At 39.1% G+C, this 12,183-nt stretch overlaps 1 protein-coding gene across 2 annotated transcripts in view; it reads right to left on the bottom strand.

Annotated features, from left to right (window-relative positions):
* The window catches only part of LOC148331427 (steroid 17-alpha-hydroxylase/17,20 lyase-like), a 14,202-nt gene extending 2,019 nt beyond the window's left edge, over positions 1-12,183 (bottom strand). For both annotated transcript variants that reach the window (XM_088305346.1, XM_088305347.1), the window contains exons 1-7: positions 11,817-12,183; positions 11,559-11,697; positions 10,681-10,916; positions 9,001-9,087; positions 7,038-7,256; positions 6,428-6,597; positions 3,235-3,338 (exon numbers count right to left, since the gene is read on the bottom strand). In XM_088305346.1, coding sequence (XP_088161472.1) covers positions 3,235-3,338; positions 6,428-6,597; positions 7,038-7,256; positions 9,001-9,087; positions 10,681-10,916; positions 11,559-11,697; positions 11,817-12,131 — 1,270 coding nt within the window. In that variant the 5' untranslated portion in view covers positions 12,132-12,183. The remainder of the gene's footprint in view (positions 1-3,234; positions 3,339-6,427; positions 6,598-7,037; positions 7,257-9,000; positions 9,088-10,680; positions 10,917-11,558; positions 11,698-11,816) is intronic.

The raw sequence follows: 12,183 nt of genomic DNA, 5'->3' as shown, positions 1-12,183 counted from the left end.
ACAAATGTGGAATTTTTGGACCAATTACCAATGGTCCATGTGTCATATTCCAGCATTACTATCTCGGTCAATTGCAACTGCAAAGTTCAGATGTATTTAGTTGGCCATAAGACTGCGAAACGACAGATATGGATTGTTTTGCGTGTAATTAGACAACATGACACAGTGAAATGGCGAGAAGTTGCATTTCAGGCAACGCACAGTAAGCGTTCTCAAGCAACCAAAGAAGAAACACAGCATTTTCCAGCATGAAAGAACAATACAGGACACGTCTTAGATGTTACAAAGAGGCAACTCATGGCATAGATATGAGCAGACAAGAGACCAAAGTATCTCAAAGTTAAACTTTGTTACAGCTCCAGCTCTTGTGAAATGCGCTATATAAATAAAGTTGTACTGTATTGTGTAACTTGGTTGGTAGAATACGTGTGTCATTTTTGCTCGGCAGTTACCCAACTGTTAGCAACACAAGTTAATTCTGTTCACCATAACAACCGCGAACAAAAGTGAGCGGTGCTCTCTCCAGCGTTGATTATATTTTGTTGTACTAAAGAGAGAGACTTTCCCTACACATCTAAAAATAAGGTGAATCACTTAACGTATTCCCAAACGCAAATATCTTTCGCTTTGTCACCAAACTATTTCATGTCTTTCTACAAGATAATTGAAAGAATAGTTTAGCATTTTTTAAATTACCGGTATGTAGAATATATAGTTTTTATTATATAGTTTTAATATTATTTTTTGTTTTTTTATGAGGTATTTGTTGAGTGTGAGATTTAAAAAAGTATTGTGAAATAAAAACACAACAAAAAATGCCACTGAAAAATACTAAAGAACCTTTAAAGTGAAAAAAAAAGTCTTATCAATTTGACACACCATGGACAAGTATTGTTCACAAACCTGCCAACTTTCAATAGAAAAAAAATGGCCAAGTATATGAAATCCGGCTTCAAAATGGTGAAAAACTGACATTTTCATTCAGCTCTTGGATGCTGTGGGCTGTCCATGGAAACATGCCTTACTCGACTCTTACTCGTCACTCATCCCACAGGACCTGCTGAAATATCTGTCATCATATACGGACCAGTATGTCTGAAGTGTGATCCACATGAATAAATTACAATACAACTTTATTTATATAGCGCATTTCTCAACAGCTGGAACTGTAACAAAGCACTTTCCATAGGGTGTAATATAAATTAGCTGGAAATTAGAACACCAATTAAAACACAAACACATAACAAAACGCTACGAACTACTGCGTAGTTACTGATACGCATCAGAGCTTTTCAGATTCGGGGATTTAAAATTGCTGATTGTTTAACGTCTGAAGCGACAGAATTCAGAAAGTAGTCTTGTCAACCTCCTACCCTGCTACATGAGTAGGAAGTGGAATTGAAATCTTTTTTCTTTTAAGCTGCCACAACTGGTGTTCTCACAGTCTAAGTCTGTAACTGTGATAGAAAGTAGACTCGCACAAACTGTTACTATATGTAAACAAAATGCTGACTTCAGTTCAGACTAGAAGTCGCACACATAATTTACGTAAAGGCTCATGGAGGGTAAGAATAAGTGGATAGATAAGCGGTTAGTGTAGTGTTTGTGTGGACGTATGTAAGGCACATGGAGCAAGGCAGTGGCGAATTGGATGGTCCCACTGTCAGTCAACGAGCCAGCAAGCGAGCTAGTCCAATAGCTAGCTGCGAGCTTCCACTAGTAAGCTAGCTGGCTCATATATCATTGGCGGGGCCACCCAATATGCCACCGTCTCGCTACGTGTGCCATGCATGCCTCCACACAAGAGAGGCAATGCTAGCCAAATAAGACAAAACACAACAGTTCAGGGAAGATGCAGTTTTTTTAGCTTAGCTTTTTAGCAAACTGCATGCTGTAGTGGTAGTAATGGGCCAAATTATTCATTTAGCTTGTAATTGCGGCAGGTAGTTACTGATGAAATTAGGGCGCTGACAAAAATAACAATGCAGGTTCCTCATGATGTCACTTCTAGACCCTTCGTGGCAATATAGCTGTCGTAAAACAGGCACAACTGAAATAACTACATTTAAAGTTAACCATCATATTTTATGGATGGAATTAATTGACAAAGACTAAAATACTATTAATCTTGTTGTGAATCTGCATTTACAAGTGGCCAATGCCAAATCAGGAAACTAATTCATGATATGATACAGTTAAAGTAATCCATGTATTACATTATACAATTTAATATTATATTTATATTCGCGCTGTCAAGCGATTAACATTTATTTAGCTAATTAATCGCAAAAATCTGCATAATTGGTCGCAGTTAATCGTGTTTTTCAATAACAATTTTTTTTATGAAGCTTGGAACCGATATTTACTTGAGTAAAGTCTTGGGATTAATGTGGAAAAATACAAAAGTATAGTAGTTTTAGTAGTTATAGTAGTTTCTACTCAGACTATTCTAACAGCTTTCTTTGACCTTTGAATATGATTCTTTTCCTGTAAAATACAGGAAAAACAGTTCAACAATACGCCAAAGACGTAAAACTAATATGGTATTTGAATTTGGCTTTGCAAAGTGTGAGTCTAAAAGTCTGCCTTTGTGACAGTAACACTCTAAGTTTGACTGCACAGTGCGCAGAGGTCTGCTAAAGGAAGTAAATACAACTGAGTTAATTATTTTTAGTGTGTTATAAAATTGAAATTAATTTCCATAGTTAATGTTTTAACTCTAACAGTCTTAATTTATATATATATAAATTTGACATGCTAGGCTCAGTGTTCGTAACCTGTGCTGCTTTCACTTTTTGCACGAATCAAATTAAACTCATTGCCATTCTGTCTCTGTCAATGGAAGACGTGCCAAACAACACCAAAAGTGTGATGTGCTGAAACTGATTAGCTACGATTGGCAGGATGTTAGGATGCAACATCTGTGTTATGTCCTTTCACTTCTTGAAATTCCTCCAAATATTTTGCTTTCCGTTTTAGCATGTTGTGATGTTGTCCCACCCGTTTAGGTTTTACTGCAGCACTCTTGCAATTCACTTTATTAAAAGTATACTATTAGGATATCCGAGATGGGCAACTCCGGTCCTCGAGGACGTCCTGGAAGATTTACATGACTCCCTGCACCAACACACCTGTTTCAAATGATCCGGTGATCAGGAGCTGATCACCCAAGGACTGGAATTGCCCACCTCTTGTATATAACATACTATTTCTGGAATTGAGGTTCTTTCTCACCTGGGTCAAAAAGCTCCGGGTGTTTCCACTCTTTCTCATCAAAGTGCAGTGACCACAGATTGACTATGACTCTGGTCCCTTTTCTCACTTTGAAATTTCCAAGGCTAGAAAAACAACAACAACATACAGAAATCAGAAATCCCTTTATTGTCATTGTACAGTGTGCAACGAGATTAGTTGATACAGTTGAAATACAAACTGGGAGAAAAACAGCTTTTGTGTGATTTATATTGACCGCAATAGGGCATCTCTTGTGCGCATCCTTTTTAATTTGTCCATAATAAGCCTTGTCTTCTGGTCTGAATTTTATTTCCTATAAATTTATAATTGTACTTTTCGGGTCGTTGGGCTTTCTTAAAGAGGGTTATTGCTTAAAATGTACAGTAGCTCAATTATTAACATTGATTGCTTGTGTTTTTGGGTGGCAAGAATAAAGATATGTTGTTTTATAATACGCCGTTTCTTTGTCCATTGGCAAAGTTTCGCCCTTCAGACGGCGTAATTGGTGACGGCAACTTTCTTAGTTTTTTTGAGGTCTTGTTTCCACCTGCGCTATTCAATCGCGTCCATTGTGTCTTCCAATCTGCTCTCTCAGTCTTGCCCAGCTGTTTCTCAATTGCCTAGTCATTTTGCTTGTATTGATGGTGCATTCCATGAACGTGGGAAGTCTGAGTTTCCAAGCAGGAAAAGTGCACTGGAACGCCACTGATACTAGTAGGTCCAAGTCGCGAATAGAAAAAATCTCTACCCGGATTTCACAGGATTGCCTCAATCTGACGTCACGGCAATGGGGTTTATTATTAAATCTTGTACTGACTAAAATTTATAAAATAAAAAAATACTGACTAAAAACTTACATTTTTGTAATGCTTTGAAAATAAGCTATCACTTTTTAATAAATAATGCAAATTATGACGGCAGGTTTGTTGGAGGTCTACATGTGTTTGAGCAACAAAGCAAAAAAACATTTATTACGCTCAACCATCATTGTTGTTTATTGGATCTTAGAATGCTTTCATCTGGTACAATACGAGTGAGATAAATCCGACTTCCCATCTATCTGGAATGCAGAGCTTTAGTTTTCTGAATGTTTATTGTGTTTGCTGCTTCTGTTTCACTGTCATTCACATATTCCCCAAGTCACGTCTTGTTTCCGTTTGTTGTTCATTTCTGCCCCGTTTTGTTATGTTTCTACGTATGTCATTTCAGGAATTTGTTAATTTAGCTTTTGATTCCGCACAGTATCTTGTTTACCTTTTTGTTCTTTTGAAATTCCTTTTTGAGAGCACGCCTGCTTTGCCTCCCTGCTTCCTTTCATTTTGTTCCCAACCATGCAAAACTCCCACAACATACCTGCTCGTGAAATGAAAGTTCTTCTTTGGTTAATCACGCAAGAGTTTAGTCTCTGAGTTTCGAGATTAGTAGAACAAAATGCATAATGTGAACATTGTTTTGTGTGGCTATTACAAAATCAGGTCAAAAACGGCTCAATTATCTTTGTGTGTTACAACCCTAAGTGATTAGAGTCCCATCATTTTTTAAAATTCTATTATTACATATACAGTCACTGATGGTGTAGTGGTACACTCGCCCGAGTTGTGTGCGGGCAGCGTGGGTTCAGTTCCCACTCAGTAATGGCGTCTATGTCTGCCCTGTGACTGACTGGCGACCAGTTCAGGGTGTAGTGCGCCTTTCGCCCGTAGTCAGCTGGGATAGGCTCCAGCACCCTCCCGCGACCCTCTACAGCAGGCATCACCAAATGGCGGACCGCTGTCCGGATTCGGACCTCGGGATGATTCGGACCGGACCCATGGCCAATCTATGATGATTTTTTTTCAGGGCGCATTCGCAAACGTTGGCGCTGCAATTCTAGCAAATACGGAAAAGGCGTCACTGATTTGAGCCAATCAAATCTTTTGTTTACGATCCACTGCCAATTGCGCAGCAGACCGGAAAAGAGTGCCGCTGACAGTGTGCCTTGCTAAAAAGTTGGCGCGGTTGATGCGTCTTGTTTTAAATGAATGGACGGAGAAATTTAGTTTCGTTCTGGCTGCAGCCGAGTCAAAACCATTGTGCATCATATGCTCCGAAACGTCGCAACATTGCGAAGCGCCACTACGAAACAAAGCACGGCCCTTTTTTGCAAAGTTATCCGCTGACGTTTGAGGTGAGCGCACGCAAAAACATCGAACTTCGAGTGCAGTATAACAGATTTTTACTTTTTCGTTTACATCCCAGCGGCATGCAAACGAACATTCAGTAAAAGTATCATGGATTTTGAGGAAACATAAAAAAACGTTCAGTGATGGGGAAGTTGTGAAGGAGTGCTTAAATGCGGTTGCACAAACATTATTTAAATGAAAACACAAAGCCCAGATGTGTGAAATAATCTACCAAATCCCAATGGCCCTGACTCCGTTCCAACCCAGATTTAAGTCACTGGCAGGGCATTCACAAACAAATTTTTCTCATTAAGAGAAGTTAAAAAAATATTCAAAAGAAAAAGTGGTGTCAAAGCTCATTTTGAATTAGTTTTTCATGAGGACAGCCATTTTTATTGATTGTGTACTGAACATGTTGACCTGGTTTACTTGGATAATTAGTTTTTTTTAGGCTGATAACTCTTTGATTTAAGAAAAAAAAGGTAAAAGATGTTAACTCAATGCTTAGCACTTGATATATTTCTGCAGGAGATATTTTACTGTTTTTTTTCTGGAAGTGGCACCCTTAAATTCCCGGAGCCACATTTTCTTGAATGTGAAATAAACGCCTTATATTTGTTTGACTGGCAAAGGTGTTTAATGGGAACATTGCTAAATATTTAGTATATAAGTGCGCTCTGTTGAAAATGACTAAATATTGAAACTATATAAAAATGTGAACATAGGACTTTGGTTCGGACCTTTTAAATGGAAGAAATTTTCGTAGTGGACCTCTGTGACTTTTAATTGAATACCTCTGCTCTACAGGATAAGCGGTGTGGATAATGACATGACATATTACATATACTGATCAGAGGTCCCCAACCTTTCTTCTGCTGTGGACCGGTTCATACAACTCTATAACGTTTGCGGATCAGGTGCAGGTGGCAGAGTGTGACATGAGTGGTTGCATGCATTTAGGCAATTGTATTTTTTTGTTGATTCTTCAACATATGGGGGAAATATGATCCCCGTAGTAGTGTTCTCTGTACCTTGTGTCCTGCAGGGCCACATGAGGAATGAGGAGGGGGGAAACTGGACGGATCCTCAGCACCTCCTTGATGGTGGCCTCGAGGTAAGGCAGTCTGCCTCTGTCACAGAGGAGAATCCTGCGTTCTTTCCCCAACTGGTTGTCTATCTCCTCCTGGATACGTTTCTGCACCTGAACACACAGACTGTGACTATTTTCACGGAAACATTTGACTGACCTGATGCATGCAGATGCTTACCCTGAGCAAACCATAACCCTAACAAGATTTCATAGTCAGAAAAGGGCACAGCAGATGCTCCAACAATAAAACTGGATTTGCTCAAGTGCTTTCGTATTTTTACAGTAGTTGAGAAACTTGTAAATCTGATAATAAATGTGCAAACACCAACTGGAAAGCCAATTAACAAATCTACCGCAAAAGGGTGAAATGACTGTCCTAATAACTATAGAAAACATTCTCTCATGCCACATTTATGTGAGCATCTTTAAAGAAAGGTTAACTAAATCTGAATCATCATCATCTCATCAAATGAAAATCGCATTTCCGTCCATGATAAGTAGATGTTTCAACTATTCTGGTGAATTAGCTTAGATGACTTCACAAGCATTACCTCGGGGTGATAGATAAGGTAGATGATGGCCCATCTGAGGACAGTGATGGTGGTTTCCAACCCAGCTCCAAAGATGTCCCCAACAGTCATAAGGATGTGGTCATCACTAAGGCCCAAAGCCTCGGAGCTCATCTCTGCCATGTTGTAGTTCTCTGCATTGTACTTCGCTCTGAGTAGAGCGTCTATCAGGTCTCTCTGCAAATTGTCACTGTACTGTGCCTAGAGGTCAACGCACAGCAGACACCATCAGTGACAAGAATTTGTCCATTTCTTGTTGCGCTACCTAGTTAACAGCACCGCTAAAACTATTACTGCTTTGTTAACCTGTCAAACATATTTAGATCACATTCAAAACTCTTCAAATGAAAGCTTTGTGATCATGACTAAAGCGATATAATACTCCATAACGTCAAGTCAAATGTTTTTGTTTTCATGCTCACTTTCTGCAACATATAAAAAGCATACACTGTTTTTTTTTTAAATCATCTCTGATTTAATTAATTATCATGCATTACTCCTCTTGGGGCGTCATTGAATGGAATATGAATGATGCATATGATCATTAAAGCAGCCTGATTGATTGGTTGGGTCACTCAGCGCGTGTACAGCAAAAGACCAATTGTGGCTCAGCTTCAGAAAACAGTTAAGCCGTTATTGGTCGTTACCTGAGCAATTGTAATGTAATTTTCAGTCAACGGAAAGAGGCAAAACGGCTACCAACTGAGATGGCTACAAACATTAAATGACTAAAAACAAAGCATTTTGCTCATATTTAACTGATATTCCACAAACGCAATATTAATCAGAAAGCCATTTGCTGTGTTAAGATGAGTGAAGGCACATAGAACATTTTATTGCAAAGAATTTTGGGGGGGTTGACTTCCCTTTTAATAACGGTATTATTATCTTTTAAAATAGATCTGCAAAATAAATAAATAAATAAATCATCTATGTTTAAAAACATTACAAAAGCATAATGTTCAAACATAACTTCCACAAACAACATAGGTGAAAACTTGGCCGTTTTTTTCCTTTGTGTTGGAAAGTAAATACACAGTAATTAAAGAATTATAAAACAGTCAAATATGCTGCCTGTAATTGTATCTTTATTGTTGTAAGAGTTAAGCGAGAAAAACGTTATTCTAGTTTTTATTTAATTTAATTATTTGTACAATTAATCAGTTATCCGAATTTTATTCTGCCAACTAATAGAATCAGCAATGGCTAAAAAAATATATTCTCGAGCCCTTGATATTATTCGTGCTTCATATTAATTTAGGTAAAGACAATGAGAATCTTAGTGATTTTCCATAATAAGGAAACAGATCGAAAAAGCAATATAGAACATTTTATTTCTATAAATATCTGCCAGGGCGGCACGGTGGCCGACTGGTTAGCACGATGGCCTCACAGTGAGAGACAGCATCGGGCGTGGGTTCGATCCCAGCTCCGGCCATCCTGTGTGGAGTTTGCATGTTCTCCCCGTGCTTGCGTGGGTTTCCTCCCAAATTCCAAAAACATGCATGGCAGGCCGATTGAACACTCTAAATTTCCCCGAGGTATGAGTGTGAGCGCGAATGACTGTTCGTCTCTGTGTGCCCTGCAATTGGTTGGCAACCAGTTCAGGGTGTCCCCCGCCTACTGCCCAAAGATAGCTGGGATAGGCTCCAGCACCCCCGCGACCCTAGTGAGGAGAAGTGGTACAGATGATGGATGGATAAATATCTGCCAGTGTTCACATGATGTGTTCAAACGATCACAACAACAACATTACAAGGAAATTACAATTGTTTCATCACTGATGAGCTATTTTTAGAACAGATCCGCAGGCTACTCAAGTGGTGCTTTGAGGGCTCCCTGGAGACCTCGGGCACCATGCTGGTGACCCCTTGGTGTACATCTTAGCTAAAAGCCACGATAGAGGACTCCATAGTACAGACATGATAAGACGGACTGTATGTACCTTGTGTTCTTCATATTTCTTCCGGAGAAGTTTGTCACGGACTGAAACACATTGTTTCAGGAGCCGCAGGTCTGCATTAGGAAAAACCTGCAAAAACAAATGGTTGTTTGAAAAACATGACGACATGTTATCTATGTAAATGTTTTCATTCCACATTTTAATAGCATACACTTGCTTGAACTATGTTATTCATTTATTTGCTACGCTTATCCTGTTCAGGGTCACGGGTGAGCTGGGGCTTATCCCAGCTGAGTTTGAGCAAGAGTTACATCCTGGATGGGTTGACAGGCATCTAGACACATTTAAAAAAATAACCATTCACATTCACACCAATGGGCAGTTTAATTACCAAAAGACTGAACATGTGCATTCAAAGGTTTAAAGAAAGTCAAATCAGGTGCACCTGGAAAGGTTGCAATGCATTTTAGGTGCATCGTAAAATTTCACACCGAAGCTGATTACCATTTACTTTTGTGGAAAAATGTTATTGAAGTTATTGTCAAGCAGGAATGCAAGGGCATTAAAAATTACTTCTTTTTCTAACTGTAATAAATTAATTTCTACTGTGTTCTTTCATTTAGTTTCGTAATGTAAATGTTTTTTTTTTTTATAATAAATAAAATATTTTTAAACATATTTCTATGTGACCTACGTATAAGCAGCCTAGCTAAATTGAAAAAAATATGGATTTTCAAGAGAGGGAGTCAAACTAAGCAACTGAGATAATGTGGTTGCACAAGTTTACACACCCTCTTGACACCGGAAAAGTGGCTGTGTTCACAATTAACCAGTCACATTCAATCTCTTGTTAATAGGGAGTCAGTCTATTAAAAGTACCTTTGATTAACCTCAAATATATTTCAGATGTTGTAGTACAGTGGTCCCCAACCACAGGTCCATGGGCCATTTGGTACCGGTGTTCTGAAATTCCTTCCTACCTATCAAGACGTCCTACCAATGCATTGTGCGCATGCGCACTTTTGCGCACTATGCCGACAGTGATTTCGTGAGAAGTTTGGAGCTTTTTGTCCTACCTATCATTTGTTCGATTAAAAGTGGGGAGTACTTCATATTTTTATTTTCATTGAGTCTTATTTGAATTTTTCATTGCCTCAAAATACACTGACGTGTGTTGAGCACATTACTCATGCAGCATGTATGCCACACTCGTTTGATATTGCCAGTAAAAGTTGTTTGTAAACATATCTATGCATACATATATAAATTAAACTGTCAGGACGTCCTACCTGCTTGTGTCTACCTGTATTTTACTAAAAGATTTTTTTTAATTCTACCTATATTCATGTAAACAAGACGATCTAAAAGCACACGGTAGTACTTTGCTGACAAATTAGCCTCTGGTAGGAAGTTTCGCATGGGTAGGACATTTTGACAGATCAGGCTGTCAAATCAGCCTCCGGTGGGACGATTCTACGGGTAGAACATTTGGGCAGAACACCAGGGCGCACAGATATATTTATAAAAAAGTTGAAATTTTGTAGCGGAGCATATTAGTCCCATCACCCCCCAACCCCATAAGTGATTATGTAGCTGTCACCCCTAAATAGACGTAGGCCAGTCAGTGTTTGCGCAATCATTATTTTGTAGTTAATCACAGGCACTATGAATGGTGGCACGTGTGCATTTCTCACATGAGCATTTCATTTTATATTTGCTGACCTGTAACCATGGGAAAATGTCCACCAGGCTGTCTTTGGCAACAGTGTCTACAATACCCTGGCTGTAAAGAAGTATGGCCTCGAACTCAGGATCTCCTATTGGGTATGTGGAGTTGAAGCAAAGTGAACAGATGACATTGGTGACAACCCGAGTCAGGTCGGGAGAAAAGTCCACAGAAGCCTCAGCAGTCGCTTTCTCTAACATGATGGAGCAAAGTGACTGGGCCTGTGAGCAGACTGAGAAGGAGGACAAACAATTAGATCCATCTTTAGTTCAAGGCAATATTTCACACAGCTGCTTGGTTATTTACATGAGTAAATTTATATTTAAGCACATCCAAAGGATCCAAAGAGAAACTTTTTTTTAGTGCAGTCAAAGTCGATTGTTTGTTATGTAAAATTACAGAACCACGTTTGCTCCAGCTTAGGTGGTGTCTGTTAAAACGGCTTTTTAAATTTACACTCAAATACACCAACCACGACAGGTACACCACCACAGTAATAAAAACTGTATCCAAACATTAAATAAATGAATGTATATTTTTAGTCGAGGTGATTACACAATGTGAAATGCGCTATATAAATAAAATTGTATTGTATTGTAATTTAGAAACAGCATGCAGTATACAATATAATACAGGGCATAAGAAGACTGAAAGATTATTAAAGAGGGAGATCAACTCCACATTTACTTTATTCTCAATTTTGGATGATGTAATCAATATTTTGTCCCCATTGTGGATGTACGTTAGACTGGACAGTTTTTAAATCGCTAATACAATACATGTTTAAGTGCTGCACGGCAAGATGTTTATGTTATAAGTGATAAAAAAGTAGAATTGCCTGTACCTACAGTAAATTAATATTCATATTACTCACTGATCTTCTCAATGGAGGCAGATCCTTGTCCAAACATGTGGAGAGCTCCATGGACAAGTTTCCTGTGGAACTTCCAGGTGGCACTGTAGTCTCCAAACGCGATGTCTTTCCCATCTCTGGTCAGCACATCTGTGGTTACCTTCATCCCACGGACATGAACACCAGATCATGAATGCGTGCAAGGAAAGGCGGGCACTCACACAAATGAATTTTTCAAAGGGCGTCATGAACATCAAGAAGAAGACAAGATGCACCCACTGTTCTTGGTCTCCCTGCAAATATCTTGCCCTTCTTCAGCAGCACTTCTTTGGCATGTGAATACTGGTTGACAACGATGACTCGATGTGAGCCCATCATCAGTGAATATGTCTGACCATATTTCTCTTGCAGGTTCTTGAAAAGCACATGAGGCGGATGCGCACTTCGTAGACTCAGCAGACTACCGATGAAAGGGAACGATGGGAGGCACGGGAGCTCCTGGAGGCTGTGTATTGACTTTCTTGATCTTAACTTCATAGCTAAAATACTCAGACCCACGAAAATACACACATACAGACACAAATCGCAATCCATTTTTTGAGTCTGACTGGCTTTGTTGGAGGGAGGCCCTGAGATGCAGCACAAC

The sequence above is a fragment of the Idiotropiscis lumnitzeri genome, chromosome 9 (genome assembly GCF_059441095.1).
Source record: "Idiotropiscis lumnitzeri isolate Australia: NSW breed Sydney's pygmy pipehorse chromosome 9, RoL_Ilum_1.0, whole genome shotgun sequence".
Lineage (NCBI taxonomy): Eukaryota > Metazoa > Chordata > Actinopteri > Syngnathiformes > Syngnathidae > Idiotropiscis > Idiotropiscis lumnitzeri.
This window is presented reverse-complemented; position numbering and strand designations above follow the sequence as displayed.